Raw genomic sequence first — 21153 nt, forward strand, 5'->3', positions numbered from 1 at the left:
CTCCCCTCCCCCCATCCCGCGCTCTCCCCTCCCACTTCCCTTTCTCGCCGGGCAGCCTGGCGGGCGCGACCTCTCCGGGCAGTGACGAGCGGGGTGGAGCCCGCCGCCACCGCTGCCGCCGTAGGGGGAGCGATGCCCCGGCCCCGCCGCTCCCCGAACCCGCCCCCGGCCGCTCGCGGGCCCATGGGCCGGCGGCGGGAGTGAGCTGGAGCCGGCGGGCGAGGAGCCGCCGCCCGGCCCGCGATGTCACCATTGTTCAGCTGGGTGGCCAAGGTAGGCGACGTCTGGGCAGCGTCGGGCCGGCGTCCGTTACCGGAGCGGGCCGCCCTGCGGAGTCCGGGGCGCGGCGGGCGCGGTTCTGGGAACACGTGTAACCGTCGGGCCGGGGGCGGCGGGGGGCGCCCCGCTGCCCGGGGACCGCGGAGGGCGATCCGCCGGCGCGGTCCGGTCTCCTCCCGGGAAGTTTCATTCATTAGTTGGGGAGAAGCGGCAAGGAACGTCGTGTCCATTTCACAGGTGGGGAGAGGGAGGCTTGACGCAGAGACCCAGGAATCCGCGCCTCGCGGGCTGCAGCTTCGGCTCCCGCCGCCCACCCCACGCCCGGAGGAGTCACCGCTGGGTGTTTCCCAGGCGGCGGGACCGCCTGTGTCATCCTGCTCCACGCAGATTTGTGCCTAGTTGTCTGGGATAGGTTGCTGAGGATGCCAAGAGCCTGAACTTGGTGCACCCAGGGCGTTTGTCTTTAGCTTTTAACTTTCTGGTTTCAAAGGGCACGTTCAGAGGTCTGAGTTTTGAATGTACAGTTTTAACCTTCTATTTCCATAAAGTTTTATTTTCAGGACATGAGTGCTTCAGAATAATATCCAGGCCACTTTCCCTAGAATGAAGGGATTGGGGTAGATTTAGAGTTCCTGGCCAGTGAAAGAATTCTTTTAATACTCCAGGCTATGCCAGGTGTTTTGAGTGTTTTGAATGCTACAACCCTACCAGCTTTAAAGGCTCGCTGGTTTTAGGGCATCTTGCAGCCACCCCATGGACTCCTTTTGCTGGCCCCTTAGTTGGGGTGTGGGCTTGCTTCCTGTGTATAGCTGGTTGAGTAATAAGCTCATATTGAGAGAACCCGTTAGCCACTCCGTGACCCTTTATAAATAATAATTAGGCGGTTATGTAGCCCTAGTTATGATGCAGCGCTTTTAGAGTGCTATTTTCTGTTGATATTTTTGTGGATACCTGTTTGTTAGCAGCTGTGGCTTTGCCTGTAAACTAAGTGATAAGAAAATGGAGACACAGGCCGGGCATGGTGGCTCACACCTGAAATCCTAGCACTCCGGGAGGCCTAGGCAGGAGGATGGCTTGAGTCCAGGAGCTTGAGGTTGTGTGAGCTGTGATGATGCCACTGCACTCTACCTGGGGCAATAGAGGGAGACTGCCTCAAACAGGACATAGAAACTGGGTGGGCACTGGATAATAACGTTCCAGCCCTGGGTCCAAACACAGCTGGTGGTAAAATGAGATGATTTTCAAAAAAGTTTTGAGTCACTGTACTTTTGTATGGAAGAAAAGTTGGTAATGCCTACGTTTTATGGTTTGAAGTGATAGCTAATTAGCTTTTAAAAATAATGATAAATTAAAAAAAGTTAATGTAGTTTAAAAAGTAATCCAGTGTATTGTGTGATTATGTTTTACTTTTAGGTTTCAGTCTACTTTTATACTGTTGTACTTATGTAAGGCCAAAGGGAGAAAAAAACCGAAATTGAGATGCAAGTTGTTTTATTCCAAAATCAATAAGTAAATAAAAAAAAAAAAACCCTGCTAGTATCGGTCTTAAGTTTTATTTACTTTTCCAGAACATAATAAAATGCTATTCACTATAGGAGTGAAATGGACTTTTGTTTACTTTGGTACCTGGGGACAGGGAAAAATACCAAACCAAAGTCTGATTTCAGAAAATATTGAGGACCTTTATGAGGACCATCAGCCTTCACCAAGTGCCAGTAGTTTTGGAAGAATTCATGTAAATGAACTATATGCTGATAGCTTGATTTAGATTCTGAGTCATGTTATTCCAAAAGTGTTTACACGACAGGGTAACACCACCAAGAAACTATTAAATGTTGTTGGAGCAAATTTGTCTATACTTGTCAGCATCGTTTTAAAAAATGTGGTTAGTTTTTTTTCTTTTTTTTGCAGTTTTTTTCTGGCTGGGGCTGGGTTTGAACCTGTTACCTCCGGCATATGGAGCCAGTGCCCTACCCCTTTGAACCACAGGTGCCATCCCCCACCAATGTGGTTAGTTTATATTTCATTTCCTCTAGGTGATGCAGCCATTATTAATTATATCTTGAAATCAAATTTTTTTTGGCCAGGGCCAGGTTTGAACCCGCCACCTTTGGTGTATGGGGCTGGCACCCTACTCCTTTGAGCCATAGGTGCTGCCCAAAATCGAATTATTTTTATAGACTATTATTTTGTGAAAGGTTTTGCAACATGAAATTCTTTGGAGTAAGACATTCTGTGGAACTTAATATGGTATATGGTGACAAATCATTAACATACTTTACAAACTACAGAATGTAAAAGCAGGAATAAAAGGCACATATAATACATACATAATCCCAAAGTTGTCATATTTGATTTTAGAATGGCCCTTCAAGAACGCACAAACGCAGAAAGGCACACACCTTAAACAGACATTTGCATATCTAGTTACTCAGCTGACTGTTCCATTTTGATGTTTTCAGCTTCAGCTCAACATTTGGCAGAGGAGAAGGGGAGTGGGGGTCGGTTGATTCAGATGGTTTGAATGGCCCTGGTTTATTTGGGTGATTGTATGAAGGTTGAATGTGTAAAGTGAGCAATTTCATGATTTAGAACTAAAGCCAGAACAGGGAAGTTTTGAAGAGATTATCTACTCAAGGGAAAGAAAAATATAAGATGTGCTTCTTTTTTCTTTTCCCTTTGAGACAGTCTTGTTTTATCACCCTTGGTAGAGTTCTGTGGCATCATAGCTCACAGCAACCTCAAACTCTTGAGCTTGAGCAATCCTCTTGCCTCAGCCTCCTGAGTAGCTGGGACTATAGGCACCAGCCACAGCGCCAGCTATTTTTAGAGACTGAGTTCTCACTCTTGCTCAGTCTGGTCTCAAACTCCTGAGCTCAAGCAATCCACCTGCCTCGGCCTCCCAGAGTGCTAGGATTACAGGTGTGAGCCAACGCACCCAGCCTAAGATATGCTTTATTTATTTAATTATTTATTTTTAGAGACAGAGTCTCACTTTATTGCCTTTGGTCGAGTGCTGTGGCGTCACAGCTCACAGCAACCTCCAACTCCTGGGTTTAGGCAATTCTCTTGCCTCAGCTGCCTCCCGAGTAGCTGGGACTACAGGTGCCTGCACAACGCCCAGCTATTTTTTTGTTGCAGTTTGGCTGGGGCTGGGTTTGAACCAGCCACCCTCGGTCTATGGGGCTGGCGCCTTACCCACTGAGCCACAGGCACCACCCAAGATATGCTTTTAAAAAAAAAAAATTGGACATGATTTGAACATTAGGGTGGATGTGGGACTGGGCTTTGTAGAAGTGTGATTTCTTGGTTAGTCTTTCACTGGAGATACTTGATCTTTTACATAGATTATAAGCAAAAATGGATGCCTCAAGCTTTGAAATTTTCCTTTTTTTTTTTTTTTAGATAGTCTCACTTTGTCGCCCTTGGTAGAGTGTTGTGGCATCATAGCTCACAGCAACCTCAAACTCTTGGGCTCAAGTGATCCTCCTCTTACCTCAGCCTCCTGAGTAGCTGGGATTACAGGTGTCTGCCACAATGTCTGGTTATTTTTAGGGATAGGATCTTACTCTTAGTCTGGTCTTGAACTTCTGAGCTCGTGATCTGCCTGCCTTGGCCTTTTAGAGTGTTAGGATTACAGGCCTGAGCCACCGCCCCAGACATTAAGGTTTGTGATTTTCATGCTACCCTTGTAGGTGCCCCCAGCAGCTGTGTGATCTGTTGTTTCTCTGCCACTACAGATGGTGAAAACTAACTGCAGCAGAACTGCCAGGTGACTTTCAGAATTTACTTAGATTTGCACCTGTCTTACAAAGGTTGTGGCTAAGATCATTGTTAGTACCTAAAATTAGTGGACTTTAAATATATACATATGTCAGTTTATCAGATAAAATGGGAAAAGGGACTTAAATATAGCCAAGTTTGCTGTGCTTTACATCCTAGTACAGTTTCATATTGTTTGTTCTGTGTATTAAAGTATTTTCCAGGGTGGCGCCTGTGGCTCAAAGGAGTAGGGCACTGGCCCTATATACAAGAGGTGGCGAGTTCAAACCCAGCCCCGGCCAAAAACTGCAAAAAAAAAAAAAAATCCCAGTGCTCACATATTTAGTCAGCAGATGTTTATTAGGCACCTTCGGTGTACAGGGCACTGTTTATGCCCGGAGGAATTAGTTTGCACAGTAGATTTATCCTTCAAAAAGTGCACACTGAAGATTTGTAAGCTGAGTATTTAAAAATGCATTAGGGAAGGAATCCTTTGGTAAGGCAGGTAACTGAGCGCTAATTAACATTTCATGTAAAACCAGGTTTTCCCTATTTTGGCATTGCCTAAAACACAGGTTTGTAGCCGTCATATATTCAGTGAGTCATCTAACAAATGTGTTCAACACAGATATTTATGGAGCACCTGCTGTATACCTGGTACTGTTTGAGGAGCTGGAGATTTAGCAACAAATGGGCAGACCGAGTCCCTGTTTCTATAGAATTCTAGAGGGGGTGAGATGGCCAACCAGCAAGCGGATAGGCAGAGAAGGTAATTTCAGATGTGGCCACTGCCAGAAGAAAAGTAAACTAAGAGTGATGAGGGGCTGGGGTGGTGAGAGTGGCATTTCATCTGAGTGGTGTGAGGGCACTAAACATAAACTTCCCCAAGGCAGCCACAGAGAAAAGGCAGGTGTGGCTGCCCGGGGTGGGGATGGGGTGAGGGGCACAGAGTAAGGCCCTAAATTGGGGAGGAGTAATGTGGCCAGGCCTGTTGTGGTTCTGTAGGCCCTGTGTGGGGTTTGCATTTGCTTTTAAGTATGGTTGGAAGCCATTAGGAAGCCATTAGAGCAGTGATTTTCAACTGGTGGGCGGGAGAGGATCTTAGGTGTACCTCCAAAGATCATTGATTAAATTATTTTCTAAAGAAGTTCAAAGCACAGTAAGAAAATTTTATTTATTTATCTATTTATTTATGTATTTTCTTATATTGAGACAGTCTCACTTTGTGGCCCTAGGTAGAGTGTTATGGCATCATAGCTCACAGCAACCTCCAATTCTTAGGCTGAAGTGATTCTCTTGCCTCAGCCTCCCACATAGCTGGGACTACAGGTGCCCACCACAACACCCAGCTTTTTTTTTTTTTCTTTTTTGGTAGAGACGGGGTCTCACTCTGGCTCAGGTTGGTCTAGAACAGTGGTGAGAGAACCAAAGGTTCTCAACTTTCCTAATGCCATGGCCCTTTAATACAGTTCCTGTGGGTTGCAATTCACAGGTTGAGAACTACTGGTCTAGAACCTCTGATCTAAGGGCAGTCCATCCACCTCAGCCTCCCAGAGTGTTAAGATTACGTCGTGAGCCACTATGCCCGGCCAAGAATATTCTTTTCTTTTTTTTAACTTTTTTTGATCAGTATAATTTGTGTGCCATACAAGTTCAACTATAGGTGAGATAAAAAAGATTGAAAAACACTGCGTTAGAGGATGTGATGTTAGCTGACTTCTATTTTGGATGGGAGCAGGGGGATGACTAGGAGGCTGTGAGGGTGCAGGCAGGTAGCTTGGACTTTGGTAGTAAGGGAGGAACACCAGTGGGTACATCGTTGTTGTTTATCTTCTCAAACGATGTGACCCAGTGGCTTTGCCTATCTCCTTGAGAGTGGTACAAATGACCGAGTAACTGCTGCTTCCACATTGAGTACAAGTGCAACTTGTCTTTGGATCAGCTGTTTGTGAGCACAGCGTTCAGGTGCAGTCCTGTCCTGAGTCTGGGCTTGTTTATTTACCTTTGCGGTTTCCTGGAGACTGGACCAGTCCACCTTGGGTGCCTCTGGCCAGTTGGACCTACCCTTGTGTTTATCAGTACACGGAACAGGGAGTAGCCTCCCTGTCCCGTGTGAATCTGACTACAGCAGGTATTTAGGCAACAATTCTTTTGTCATGCTTGAAGTCGGTCCAATGTTGGTTTGGCCTTGAGGTAGGTCTGTCCTAGGTTAATGTGCTGGATTATCTTTTTTAAATTAAAATATTTTTTTTTCTGTAGACTCAATTACATTTAATTACTGGATGTTTGAGTTTAATATTGTCATAGTCAAACCATTCCGTGAATCTGAAAAATTTGCTGCCTCTGCTAAGCAGAGCTGGTGTAACCCTCAACTAAGATTTCAGCAGAGCTCCTATGGAGCGTTTTTGTTTTTTTAAATCTGGTAATGGTAGCAGCCTGTGTTTGGACTTGGGAGTTCTAGTATCTTAGTGTGCCAGTAACTTGGGCACAGGTTGGTTTTATTGAGAGGGAATGAAGGCAAGCAGGGATAGAAATTCACCTGATCCAGAGTGGTTGTCATAGTACAAGGAAAGCTGATTCAAGTATAGCTTGTTCCTGAGACAGATTTCCTAAACTGACCTTAACCTATATGTGCATGTCCTGTTCTTTATTTCCAACTCTCAGAACCCTTGCCATCCTTCACCCCTTTCTGAAGCATCTCTGATTAATCGTTCACTCATTGGGTGAGTGTACTAAGCAGGGCAGAGAATGACAGGAAGGGCAGGGTGTGCCTGGAAGTAGGGGAAACCTGTGCAAAGGCCTGGAGGCGTGTTGGAGGAACCGTATTGACAGGCCTTGGGGAGGCTGGAGGGAGACTTTGCTAAGGGAGTAGCACATGGCATCCAGACCTTTTTGGAGGAGCTGGCATTTTATCCTGGGGCAATGAGGCCCCTCCAGGGGCCAAAGCTGACCTTTCCCAAACTCTTATTGCTGTGTAGTACATTCTGTGTGATGGGTTGTGTTGCAGTGATTTGAGTATTTATATCTTTACTAGCCTTCAAGCTCCTCGAAGACAAGGGCAGTGTTTTCTTGTATACTGATGCATACGTGTTACTTGGGCATCATGTTAAAATGTACTTCTGGTGTAGTAGATCTGGTTAGAATCCAATATTTTTCATTTCCAACAAGTTCTCAGTGATGCTGATGTTGGGACTACACTTTGAGTAGCAAGGTTCTCCATGTATATATTTTCTGTTACATCTGTCTTTGGGCATAGGAGATCATATTCTTTAGAATAAATGCCGTGATTTTTGACTAGTCACTTGTATCTTTTAGGAGGGTAATAGAGTTCATGTTCCTTGAAATAAAACTTAAAAAAAAATCAGCAATGGTTTTGAAATTGGATGTCTGGAGAGTAGGAGTGGAAGGAGAAGTATGTTCTGCATACTTACCCTTGGCATCTCTTAAAATTTCGAACTTTTGGCTCGTCTCCTGTAGCTCAGCGAGTAGGCGCCGGCTGCATACACTGAGACTGGTGGATTTGAGCTTGGTCCAGGCCTGCTAAACAACCATGACAACTGCAACCGAAAAATAGCCAGGTGTTGTGGCAGGTGCCCTGTAGTCCCAGCTATTTGGGAAGCTTAAGAGAATCCCTTAAGCCTAAGAGTTTGAGGTTGCTGTGAGCTGTGACATGATAGCACTTTACCGAAGGCAATATAGTGAGACTCTCAAAGAAAAATCTTTTTTTGAACTTTGTCTGGGCACGGTGGTTCACGCCTGTAATCCCAGCACTCTGGGAAGCTGAGGCAGGTGGATTGATTGAGCTCAGGAGTTCTAGACCAGCCTCAGCAAGAAGGAGACCCCCATCTCTACTAAAAATAGAAGAATTAGCTGGGCACTGTGGCAGGCACCTGTAAGTCCCAGCTGAGGCAAGAGGATCTCTTGAGCCTGTGAGACTGAGGTTGCTATGAGCTATGATGACACCATGGCACTCTACCCAGGGTGACAGAGTGACACTGTCTCAAAAAAAGATGTTTTTTTGAACCTTTTACATGTTAAATATTAGTTTATCAAATTAAATAACAGTTGAGCCTGCCTACCCTCCTGCCCTCCTTCCCTCCATTCATCCTTCCTTCCCTCAAATTCTGTTAGATATTAGATTAGACTAGGAATCAGGTTATTATTTGAAAAATAGACTCATTATCCCACTTTCTTCCTCCTTCCTTCTTTCTTTTTTATTTTATTTTTTATTTCTTTTTTCTTATTTCTTTTCTTTATTTTTTTTTTAGAAACAGAATCTCACTTTGTCATCCTTGGTAGCGTGCTGTGGTGTCACAGCTCACAGCAACCTTCAGCTCTTGGACTTAGGCGATTCTCTTGCCTCAGTCTCCCGAGTAGCTGGGACCACAGGCACCTGCCACAATGTCCGGCTATTTTTTGTTGCAGTTTGGCAGGGGCCGGGTTTGAACCTGCCACCCTCGGTATATGGGGCCGATGCCCTACCCACTGAGCCACAGGTGCCGTCTCTTCTTTCTTTTTTTAATAGACTACTTTTTTGAGCAGTTTTAGGATCACAGCAAAATTGAGAGAAAGGTACAGAGTATCCCATAAGGCCACTCCTCCCCCCTCTAACAGCCTCCCCCACATCAACATTCTCCTCGCCCTCAGAGGTAGACTAGTTATAATTATGAACCTATAGACATGTCATTGGTACCCAGAGTCCGTAGTTTACATCAGGGCTTTCTCTTGGTGGGGTATATTCTGTGGGTTTGGACAGATATGTAATGACATGTATCCACCATCATAATTAATATCAATACAGAGTGGTTTTTACCGCCCTACAAATTCTCTGTGCTCTGTTCATTCATCTCTCCCTCCTTCCTTTCCCCACAGCCTTGGCAACCTACTGATCTTTTACCCTCTGTAGCTTACAGAGCGCTGTATAGTTGGAATCATACAGTGCACACATAGTCTTTCAGAGCAGTTTCTTTTACTCAGAACACACATTTAAGTTTCCTCTTTGTCTTTTTTTGATGGTGTATTTCTTTTGAGTGCTGAATAATATTCCATTGTCTGGTTTACCATGGTTTATCCATTCACCTACAGAAGGACATCTTGGCTGCTTCCAAGTTTTGGCAGTTATGAACATCTGTGTGTAGCTTCTGTGTAGACATAAGTTTCTACGTCCTTTGGGTAGATAACAGGGGTGTGATTGTTAGAGTGAATGGTAAGAGTCTGTTTAGTTTTGTGAGAAAGCGCCAGCTGTTTCCAGAATGCCTATTCCATTTTGCATTCCCACTGTCCGCAAACGTGAGTGAGTTCCTGTGGCTTCATGTCCTCACCAGCCTTTGCTGTTGTTGTGTTCTGGGGCTTGGTCATTCTGTTAGGTATGTAGTGGTATCTCATGGTGGCTTTAATTTACATTTCCCTGGTGACATATGAGGTGGAGCCCCCACCTCATGTAAAATAGTCCATTAGTGCTTTTGAATGCTAGTGGATATTGGTATTTGTCAGAGATACAGGAATATCTGTAAAACCTGTAGAAAAGCAAAACTTTATTTGGTGATATTTGTGAATTTAAACTTAAATATCTCTGATTTTTCTATCTTTTCATTACTATCTATGATTTTTTTCTTCTCTCTCTGCATTTTGATGAACTACAAGTCCGGACTGTTTATGATTCTGTTTTTAGAAGAGGGATGAACAAACTGTACTGTTAGACGTATATGGAAGACGTGAGAGAATTTTCTTAATTTTCATGTGCTTTAGTCCTTTTTCTGTGAATTTGCTTTATATCTGTCTTGTTATACTGGGATTAGACTCAGATGTGTGTTCACTTCGGTAGAACTTGGCTAAATTAACTTTGCTAAGCCTATTTTCTCATCACAAAGACAAACTTCATAAATTGATGCTGTATCTATCTCTTGTTATTTTTTAATAGATCCCATTTTAAAATTGAGTAATGCCAAAATGTGCTTTAGGAAATTGCGAAGGCTGTCTTCACATATAAACTATTTAAAACGTGGTTGAATGGGCAAGTTAAGTCAACAGCTGTTGCATAGAGCTGAGTCGGACACGGCCCAGCCTTGGAACAGCTTACTTTCTTTTTTTTTTTTTTATTGAATGGTAACTATGTACATTAATGTACTTCTGGGGTACAGCGAACAGCTTACCTTCTAAGGGGGGCAGGAGGGAGCGAGGCCTGTGAAGATAATTTAATTTTAATGTAATAATGCATAGGGAATCGAGAATTACTCAGCTGGGATTTTGGAAGAGACTAGAAAACAAAACTAAGTGAAGCCTTGAAAAAAAAAAAAAGGTAATTGTAGCCCATTCATGTGGTAGATTATGAAAAAGAGTAGTTAGGAAATAGGTAGTTTTCAACATGTTTCAGAATGATTCAGAGTTGCCTTCCGACTCCGCCTTGTCTTTGAAAGCAGGGATCTTTAACTTTGGGGAAGTCACGTTACTCTAACACGCTAGAAAAGAAAAATCTTTCCTTAGGGCCACAGTGTTTTATTAGGTCAAGATAGGTCAAGACACATGAGTTATATATGCTTCATGAGGCCCTGGGCTCAAAACTAGCATAAGTTAAATAAAACTCACATGGCAGTTAAGGTGTTAACACTACCTGGATTCAGGGAGATCCAGATCCAGAGGGGCCGAGTTCTGTCGTCTCAGCACTGCCCGGGCCCACACACTGATCATCAGTATAGGCGTACAGTGTCGAAACTATCGTATATAAGAAATGTAACATATTTTGGAAATCCCTCAATTTCATGATGTTCTTGGTTGGGGAGAAGATAAAACGGGAAATAAGAGAAAAATCACGTAGAGATTGGGAGGAAATTATGGGCAATAACTGATAGACTGAAAGATGTCAGTGTGAGGTGATGACAAGCCTGGTTTTTGTTTTCTTGTTGACTTGAGTTATGGGCTTTAGAGTGTTATCACTTATTTTCTGATATTCTTTTCAGAGCGCTCTGGAACCATGTTTCATAGATATTGGTGCATCTGTTCTGAGGGACTGTCCAGAGAATCCTACTGTGGTGGGCGTTTTCTCAGCCCCTGAGAGCACACCAGACAGGAAGTGCAGGCATGGGTTGGAGACCCTGGTTGTGTCTCGGTGTTTGCTGTTTAGCCTTGGCCAGGTGATATGAGAATGCTGATCCGTGCCTGCTGCCATCAGCTAGTCTTGTTTGGTGTCAGACGAGATGACAGAAGTGAATATAAACTGTCAAGCGCCTTCTAGGATGAGCCTGTCCAGGAGCACTGGGGTGTAGCTGTGTGTTTTTCAAGAAACCTTTTGGCCTTGGGCAAGTTATACATCCCTTGGCCTCAGTCACTGATCTACCAAATGGGAGCATTGTGTTGAATGAAAATTGGTCTCCTTGCTCTCAATTTAGAATCTGTGTCTCTGTCAGTACAAGTCATGAAAGCATCTTAGATTGTTTACTGCCGATACAGAGGAAAGCGTCCCTGGACTCAATGACCAAGACCAGATCCCCTCTCCACCAGTTACCAGTGGAGGCATGACCTTGGGCAGTTTACTTCTCTCTAAGTGTTAAAGTGTTCATCCATAAAATGGGCAAAAATACCATCTTCTAGGCTCTGGAGGATTTAGCCACATACTTAGAAGAGGTCTGGCTGGATGGAGCAACACCACCATCATCGTTGAGTTTAGGGGAGGAGAAAGACCTTTGCAGTTTCCTGGTACTCTTCTCTCCGAAGATGAAAATACATTAAGTGCTCCACAGGTGAGATGGCTTTCCCAAAGTCATAACTAAGATGAAAACAAGGTCTTCTGGCTCTTAGTCCAGAGCTCTTTGCATCACCTAGTAATGCAGAGAGTAATTATTGTAATATTTAGATTCTTTCTCTTGTTCTGTCACATTCTGCATGAATTAAACATAAGCCCTGGTTCAGTCAGACAGAACAAGAGCAAAATACTTCCTTGGACCACATGTAGTTTAGATGAGATAAGGAGAAAGCGGTGAGAGGAATATGTTGGCCTTGCCACCATCGGCCTCTGTGACCTTGCTCAAGATCACAGCTATTTGCCTTTGGTTCTCATTCCCTGAAACAGGGATAGAGAGGGACTGCTGGACACTTTCTGGCCTTTTTTTATCCCTCAAACGGCTGTGAATAATTTCTTGACTGGCAAGGCTGTAAGACTGCAGAAAATAGTTTGTCTACTAAAGATGTGGATTCTCCAATTTTGGAAAACTTTGAAAATAGGAAGGAAGTTTATTTGTTTAGCCGAATTTATACTTGTGGGCCTGCCTGAGGCAGAGAATTAGCCAAATAGTATTTTGCGGAAGTTCCTTTTAGAGGGTAAACCCAAAGGAAACCAGTCGTTAGGTGAAAATAAACTGTAAGACTTTTGAGACAATATTTGCTTAGAGACATATTCATGGGTCTATTGTGACCGTCTCCATTGTGTCAGGCTTTTTAAAGATATGTGTAAGTTTCTAAATTTAAAATATTGAAGCTTTAATAACATTTGACTTCAGAATGTCATCTCATCTGACACCAAAAGCTCACTTAGGAGTTAAGAGTTTATGGTCCCTTGTGTACCAATTATTAATAAACTAATCGTGTAATAAGGATGAAATATTGCTAATATATCTAAGGCTAAAACCCTCCTTTGTTTTCAGAAAAAAGCCACGGGGTGGCGCCTGTAGCTCAGTGGGTAGGGCACTGGCCCCATATACCAAGGGTGGTGGGTTCAAACCTGGCCCTGGCCAAACTGCAACAAAAACATAGCCGGGGATTGTGGCGGGCACCTATAGTCCCAGCTACTCGGGAGGCTGAGGCAAGAAAATTGCCTAAGCCCAGGGGTTGGAGGTTGCTGTGAGCTATGACTCTACAGCATTCTACCAAGGGCAATAAAGTGAGACTCTGTCTCTAAAAAAAAAAAAGGCAGCGCCTGTGGCTTAGAGGAGTAGGGCGCCAGCCCCATATGCCAGAGGTGGTGGGTTCAAACCCAGCCCTGGCCAAAAACTGCAAGCAAACAAACAAAAAAAGCTGTGTTCCTCAATTTCTGGGTGAATGGAAAGGACTCTCCTCTCATTTCTGTGAATATATGAATATAATACTTAGAAATTTATATTACATTGCTGGTTTAATAAAGACAGCTCTTTCAGTTTGTATTATCCAATTTTAATGTAATATAAAGAACATCATACTAAAGTTAGATTTTGGGTGGGGGCGGTGTCAGTTCTTTAGTGTATAAATCAGCCAAGGTTGTGATCTCTGGATTTTTTCTCCCCAGGGAAAGAGCTAGATGTTCCAGACCATCAGAGCATACAACTTTGTATTGTTTTGCAATTGCTACACTGTTTGAGGAAGTAGTGTGGTATTTCCAGACATTCTTGGCCAAGAAATCTGGCTGCTGTTTCAAGTTCAGTATTGATCATGATATGTTTCATGTGCATCTATTCTATGCCAGGCACTTGGGACACAGATACCGGGATGAGAGACAGAGTTCCTGACCTCTTGGCAGAGAAGGCAGATGTGTGAGCAGGTGGTCACGTAGCAGGCCTGCCACTTTAGTGGGCTAGGGAACTGTTCCACCTCTGAGTAGCCTTTTGTTATACAGAGATGATAATTTTCCAAATGTAGCAAATCCCACTTTATAGTCTCACTATTGATTTTAACCAGGGTTAATTAGAAACTGTTGTACACTATTAACTTAAATATTGTCCTCCTCAAAAACATCATTTTCAGTCTGGGAGCCAGAGGTACGATTTTGGTGTAGGTGTTAAGTGAGGGCCACAGCATGTGGAGTTTGGGGGCTCTTTAGATCTCGCTAACACTTTTTTGCTGTGATCCAGTTGTATAGACAGACAGTGAAACCCACCTGGCCTGTCACTCTGGAGACAGGGTGACTCTGCTGTCAGCCCCATACTGACCCTAGGGTGGGCACCAAAGCCATTCACCTAGCACCTGCTGCTAAACTTGCATGCGCAGACCTGGTAAGGCTTGTGAGTCTCAGAGAAATCCCCCCAAGCCACTGGAAATGTGAGCTGCTCTCTATCCCCGGTCTCTGTCTTTCTCTCTCTCTATTTAGTGGGCTTAGAATAGAGGTTCTCAATCTGTGGGCCTTTGAAACAATGAAAATACATTGTGGCATTAGGAAGGTTGAGAACCACTGGCTTAGAGGTTTTGGCCTACTAAAGAAATGCCACTTGGGCGGCGCTTGTGGCTCAGTGAGGAGGGCGCTGGCCCCCATATACCAAGGGTGGTGGGTTCAAACTTGGCCCCGGCCTAACTGCAACAAAAAAATAGCTGGGCATTGTGGCGGGCACCTATAGTCCCAGCTGCTAGGGAGGCTGAGGCAAGAGAATCACCTAAACCCAGGAGTTGGAGGTTGCTGTGAGCTGTGATGCCACAGCACTCTACCAGGATCAATAAAGTGAGACTCTGTCTCTTAAAAAAAAAATAAAAAAATAAAAAAATGCCACGCCAAAGACTGTATTTTATTCCAATTAAGAGTAAATCACGGGGACCTGGTGTGGTCTAAACAAGCAGCTGTGATGGGGAGGTCCAGTTCTGTCCAGCCTGGCTCAGTGAGCTGATGCCAGTCGGTCCAGCATTCTGCACCTGCATTTCCTGATCCCTAAAATGAATAGGTGGAATGAATGACTCAGGGGCCTCAGCTAGGGGAGAGAAAGAATATTCCACCTGGAAGAAGCTGCCTGAGGAAAGGCTGGAAGTGGAACCCAAGTGAGCAGGGGCTCAGGCGATGTTTGAAATATGTTTGGTGAGAAGAGAACTTGGAGGAAGAGCTGATTGGAGCCCTGTCAGTGAAGGACCCTCAGGTCGGCAGGCAAGTTTTTGTTTTTGTGGAACTTGCAGAGGAGCCCTAGGTTTGTGGACTGTAGGCTGACCCCTTTAGGCCTGAGCTTCTGGAAAGTCAGTCTGTGGTAGAGAGCAGAAAGGATGGGTGCAGAGAGGCCCAACACAGTACCCAGGGGCTGGGGGTCCTGCTACAGCAAGGGTAGGCCTGGACCAGCGCTTGGGTTCATGGTGAGAGGATATATACACCAAAGGCTGATGGAAAGATGGAGTGAGGAGAAATAAGAACAGACGCCACTTTGCAGGTTTTGAGCCTGGATACTTGGAAAGCATTTGGGAAACAAGGACATAAGAAGAAAGACCCATTTTAGGGCAAAGAAAATGAGCTTGGTTTGGATTTTAAGATCAAGGTGCCTGAAGTCTGAGTGATTTTTTAAAAAGAGGCAATTAGAAATTTGAGTCAGGTTTAGGAAAGAACTCAAAGTTAGAGATGTAGATTGAGAAGTTATCTTTGTTGACTTTGAGGGAGTAGATGCCATCCTAAGGTGTATACACCCAGACACACACACCCCCCCTCACACACACGCACATACGCACAGTAGAAAGAAAAGTAGAATACTATAGCGTCTTCCCACCTGGACACTGTGGCTCACACCTGTAATCTCAATGCTTTGGGAGGTCAACTTGGGAGGTTTCCTTGAGGCCAGGAGTTCAATGCCAGCCTGGGCAGGCAGCAAAGCAAGACTCCATCTGTGTAAAAAGTTTTTTTTTTTTTTAATATATTTATTACATTTGAAAGCTTTTTTTCCCCCTTTGGTTGCAGTTTTGGCCGGGGCTAGGTTTGAACCCACCACCTCCCGTATATAGGGCCGGTGCCCTACTCCTTGAGACACAGGCACTGCCTTCTTTGTAAAAAGTTTTAACAGTTAACTGGGCAGAGTGGCATGCACCTATAGTCCCAGCTGCTGGGGAGGTCGAGGCAGGAGGATCACTTAATCCCAGGAATTGGGGGTTGTATAAGGTCTGATGACACCACTGTTCTCTAACGTGGGTGATAGAGATCCTGTCTCCGAAAAAAAAAAAAAAGTCCCATCCCAGATATCTTTGAAATCTATGAAAGTGCATCTTACCAAATACACTCTAAAGGAGATAATTAGGTTAGTCAGATTTCATTACTCCTTTCCTCCCCCTTGGGGCTCATCTTTATTTTTTTTCTCTTGTCCTTATAAATCATGATGAAACAACACTTTTGAAAATGTCATTAGGATTCAGAGACTACAATTCCCACATAGTAGATGGAATTTTTGTTCCTTCATTGTGGTGGGTGGATCAAAGTTCAGTCCCAGCCAGTCACTGAGGCTTCTCAGCACACAGTCGCACTTCCTTGGCATGGGAGAGAGGACAGAGCTGGACTGTGCTCTTGGCGGGGGAGCCTGTCTTTGTATCTCATCATGGGAGAGAGGACAGAGCTAGACTGTGCTCCCAGCAGCAGCTCTTGGCAGGGGAGCCCGTCTTTGTATCTTGTCAGCCTTGGTTTTGGTATTGGTTTTCTAGAAATGTTCCTTATTGTAAAATACTTGATGGAAGTGAAGTGAGCATCGCTCCTGCTCCCCAAGAAGTAGAGAAGACTTGGGGGGGAGGGTGGAGGTGGGAAAGGAACTGTGCTTTCTACTCCTGTCCTGTGGGGCCCACTGCTTAGAATCCCAGTCTCTTTAGATAAAGCCTGTGGACTCTGGTGCTGGAACCTTCTTAAGGGACGTTCCTCAAGGAGTTTATACCATTTGAACGAACTCTACAAAAGATAGATTTTTATATTTTAAGCAGAAATCTTTCTTAGGTTGTGTCTCACCCTCTTTCCTTCTCATTTACAGTGACAGGTGTGGGAAGGCAGCTGCAGTGACTCTGGTCTCCCCGCCCCAGCTGGAAGCCTTCACTAGCTCCTAACCCCATCTCCTGTCATAGGTACCTCACGGCCCTTGGTGCTATTGCTTTATAAAGTCACAAACTTCCTATGTGACCTGATCGGTAAGGAAAGAGGACAGTGAGGCTGTGACCCTGTCTTCATGTGAGGATGAGGTTTCTCTTAGTTCCTTTTCATTCTTTTGTTATTCAGGCCATTTCGCTGGCTTATGCTGGGCTTACAGTGAACTGCAATCCTTAAATCTTTTTCACATGAACTTTTGGCAAGCTGGGTCTACCCATGGGTGCTCACCAGCTGAGGGTTTTGGTTTATTATATTTTTTATTTTTGCAACTTAACATGTAATACTTTACCTATAGCACCAGGTTCCTGATGTTGGCACCTTGTTTTCATCCTATTAGTCAATTTATTGTTACAGAATCATAGAATTTTGGAACTGGAAATAATTTTAAGAATATAATATGACACTTGAGCTCTGGGGAAACTGTCCTGGTCCTAAGAGGAGATCAGATTTTCTTTCTCATGTGCTGGGAGCCTGGGCAGGTAAAAGTTAAAAAAGAAAGTTAGCTGAGGACGACGCAGTCATTATGAATTGAGACTGTGCCCCTTCATACTATTTCCTTTTTGTCTTGTACAGTATGTTTTCTTTAACTGATTTCCTTCATCCTATAAAGCAGGAAAAAAGCATCTGCCACTCAGTTCTGCTTTTGAGATGGAGTGTGCTATGAGGAACATATATTGGAGTTATCTAACATTTATGAGTCTGAAAAAGCCAAAGAACAGCAAACAGTATTGTCATTGTTACACTTGGTGTTTCATAAAGTCTAAAATACATAAAATGTAAAATAGATTAGACTGTTTAACACCCTTTATTGGCCAAAGCTTGATTGCCTGTTGATCAAGATTTAAGAAAAGAGAAGGCTGCTCAGTGAATGTAGTTTATTTCAAGAAAATAACTGAAATGATGTGAGAGAAAAGACCTGTTTCTAGCACTGATCTGAATGAAGTTCAGGATTCTTGAACATCTGTGGTAGCCTTTACTCAAAAATGCAGTAAGTATGAGGGTGTTAAATAATTGGTATTTATCAGACATACCCAGAGCCTACTCCTGCGATTGAGCCTGACACTCTCGAATTAGTTAAGTGTATATTTCTATTATTTGGAATTTACCATTACAGATTTTGGTGATGGAGCTTTGACTGGGCTATTATGTACGTTTGTGTATGTTGAGCACTGCACAAAAGAACCCAGGCAGTGGTGCAGGCAGTGACTGAGATCAGCCCACGTGTGCGTTTTTGTCTTGACGGGGAAGATAGGGGTTTGGTTCTTAATTTGGACAAAGGCACTGTATATTTGAGGGTAGCCCTATACTATGAATTATTTTATGTTTTTAAAAAATTATTGGTGCTGTCAATAATAATTGACACACATTGTGTCACCAGGTGTAATAATTTGAATCACAGTTATTTTACTGCCATCCTGTGGAAGGAGCAAGAATATTTATCTGATTAAGAGGCGTATGGTTTATTTAAACTTAAGTTTGAACTATTAGCTTCATAAAACAGGACAGTTCTTAGAATTATCACGATTTTAATGTAAGCTACAAATTCTTCTTAAGTAATTACCTGTGCAGATGCAGAGATAATCTTCGACTATTACTTTTCGACTGCCATCTAAAGTTTTTGGTTTCTGTAGGTTTTGAAATCTGCTTTTTCTACAGTATTGCATTCGTAACTTGAAGGCTGCGTATGTGATGTAACGAAGCATTTGGGAGTACGGAGAACCATATGCCCTGACACAAGCCATGGCCACTTTGTCCTCCTCTCTGTCATCTTTCCTCATTCCCTCCCCAGCTACCCTGGTGTTCTGTTGGAAATGCAGGCCTGGCCAAGACCCAACCTGGTCCCCAGTCCCCATCTTGTTGCCAGCCTTAGCTGTGTCACTTTCATCTCTTTGTTGGTGGCTGGGGCTGGTCGCCTGGGCCTGTAGAGCTACTTCACTTCTCTTCTCAGCTCTCCTGACCAGCAGGGCTCAGTCCCCTCGCCTCTGTGGCCTTGTTTTCTAAATCATGTTGTTGTCTGTCCCCACTCTTCAGCCCAGCACCCAGTGTGGTTCCTGACTGAGTAGGCTGCGTTTCTGTAAAATGGGAATAATGATGTTTTCAGCAGAGAGTTGGTGAGAGGATCTAGGTAATCTTAGTATATAAAGCTCAGCTCTACACACAGGGGCCCTGGGAAGTGGTGGGAATGTCTGAGGTGTCAGAAATGTCGCTGCCCCCCAGCGTGCATGTGGTTATATAAAATGTCATTGCTCACACTTACCCTACAAAATATTAGGTTCAGTTAGAAAATGAAGCCTTTTTAGTGTTTATTTCTTTCATTTTAACCCATTCAGTTTATCTGCAACCTTCAGTTTGTTTTCTCTTCCTTTTCTTTTTCTTTTTGAGACAAAGTCTCACTATGTCGCCCTTGGTAGAGTGCTATGGCATCACAGCTCAACAGCAACCTCGAACTCTTGGGCTTAAGTGATTCTCTTGCCTCAGCCTCCCGAGTAGCTGGGACTACAGGCGCCCACCACAACGCCTGGCTATTTTTTTCTTTTGCTGCAGTTGTCATTGTTGTTTGGCAGGCCTGGGCCAGGTTCGAACCCACCAGCCCCAGTGCATGTGGCTGGCGCCCTAGCTGCTGAGCTACAGGTGCAGAGCCACTTTAGTTTGTTTTCAAGTAAATATAAGTTGAGGCAAATTAGTGTTACATTATTTATTTTACACTTTAAAGTAGAGAAACAGAAAACTGCCACTCATTTGCCTCCCACATTAAAGTGTGTTCACTCAGCAAACACTCTGACATAAGCCTGCAGCGTCCACAGAAATGAATCAGACAGCAGCCCACGCCCAGCTGAGAGTGTGACGGGGAGACTCAGCTGTGACAGGTGTTAGAGCAGAGGGCCAGGGGCCCTGGGCACCAGGAGAGCAGCCCTGTAGGGGGCTGACATTTGAACTGGGTCTGGAAGAATCAGTCACTAGCAGAAGTCGTGGGAACATTCTGGAGCAGAGGCTCTTCTGCTTGCCTGCCGTGGCTGTCACCTGTGAGCTGAGACCAAATCTACAGTTTCTTGAAATGAGGCTTCCGAGGTGTTTATTTTGTTATGCTTTTCCTGGCCTCCCATTGGCAGGGGTACTATGAAGCTGGCATCTGAAATCGCTTTTCCATCTGTTTCTGTGTTGGACTGAGCTGTGTGCAGGGGCTAGGTGGGCAATAAAGCATGTCAGACTTAAACCGAACACTGGTGACATTTGAACGAGTCATGATGTGTTTGTATTGATGAAGAATTTGTATTATGTAGAAATTAATTTCGTTCTAAGTGACAGACACCTGGGTTTTTATCCAGTTAGAATTGCCTTCCTTAGAGATTGCATTAGGTCACTTTAATTTCTCTCTGAAGCTTGGTAGCTACAGCATCTGGTGGGGTTTTCTCACTTGTAGTTGGATTTACCAATTTTCCCTGAAAATAAGATCTACCCTGAAAATAAGCCCTAGCAGGATTTCCATGCATTTGTTAAATTATAAGCCCTACCCAGATAATAAGACCTAGTGATGGGCGTGGCTGTGCAATGTATCTGCATAGCCATGCCATGCATTTCAGCGTGGAGAATAAGACATCCCCTGAAAATAAGCCCTAGTGTGTCTTCTTGAGAAAAAATAAATATAAGGCAGTGTCTTATTTTCGGGGAAACACGGTATGTTTGCATTGGAAAGGTGGCGGTAGCTTTGTTGCATTATTCACGTATGTATTATATACATACATACTAGGGTCCCAAGAGAGGTGATTGGTGGTGGTTATTATCTTAGAGTTGGAGTTGGCCCCCCCTTACCTGAGAGGTCATAGACCAAACATAAAAATTATTCCGGGATGCAAATTGGGAGGAAAATGGAGTACAGGTTCTGTGTGGGCTACAGTGGCCTTTGTGTCCACCCTGGTGAGGGTGAGCTGAGTTGGAGAAAGAAGTCATTGTGTGGGTAATGGTGGATGGGGGATTTCTGGGTGGGACACCATGGGAAAGGTGGGTGGTTGGCACATCTACCTTTCCAGGGTGGGATATCCTTTGGAAGGGTGGGGGTTGATCCATTTGGGCAGGTCTGCTCTATTTGGGCAAGGTTCCTGCATTTGACTCTGTCATTACCCTCTAGACTTCCTTTAGTTCAAGGGTCCTTAACCTGTGGTCTGAGAATATCCATGAACTTGGATGGGGAAAAAATCATATCTTTATTTTCACTAATTATGAAAATCTAGTAGCATGCAAATCCAGTAGCATGACGGGGATGGGGTGTGTGACACTTATCTGAGATGCTTGGGACTAGCAAGTGTATCTGTATTATACTTGTCGGCTTCTCATCCCAAATCTGAAATATG

General features: G+C 44.2%; 1 protein-coding gene across 2 annotated transcripts in view; it reads left to right on the forward strand.

Moving 5' to 3' along the window:
• TBC1D1 (TBC1 domain family member 1) overlaps positions 1 to 21153 on the forward strand; it is a 235778-nt gene that overhangs the window by 82587 nt on the left and 132038 nt on the right. Inside the window, exon 1 of one of the 2 annotated variants that reach the window (XM_023507992.1) lies at positions 55 to 273. The exons of the other annotated variant lie outside the window; for it this stretch is intronic. Within the exon in view, the coding sequence (XP_023363760.1) occupies positions 244 to 273 (30 nt within the window). The 5' untranslated portion in view covers positions 55 to 243. Of the gene's footprint in view, positions 1 to 54; positions 274 to 21153 lie in introns of those variants that run through there. 2 annotated transcript variants of the gene reach the window in all.

This window comes from Otolemur garnettii, unplaced genomic scaffold (genome assembly GCF_000181295.1).
Source record: "Otolemur garnettii isolate 467f Iridium unplaced genomic scaffold, OtoGar3 scaffold00214, whole genome shotgun sequence".
In the NCBI taxonomy this organism is placed as follows: Eukaryota; Metazoa; Chordata; class Mammalia; order Primates; family Galagidae; genus Otolemur; species Otolemur garnettii.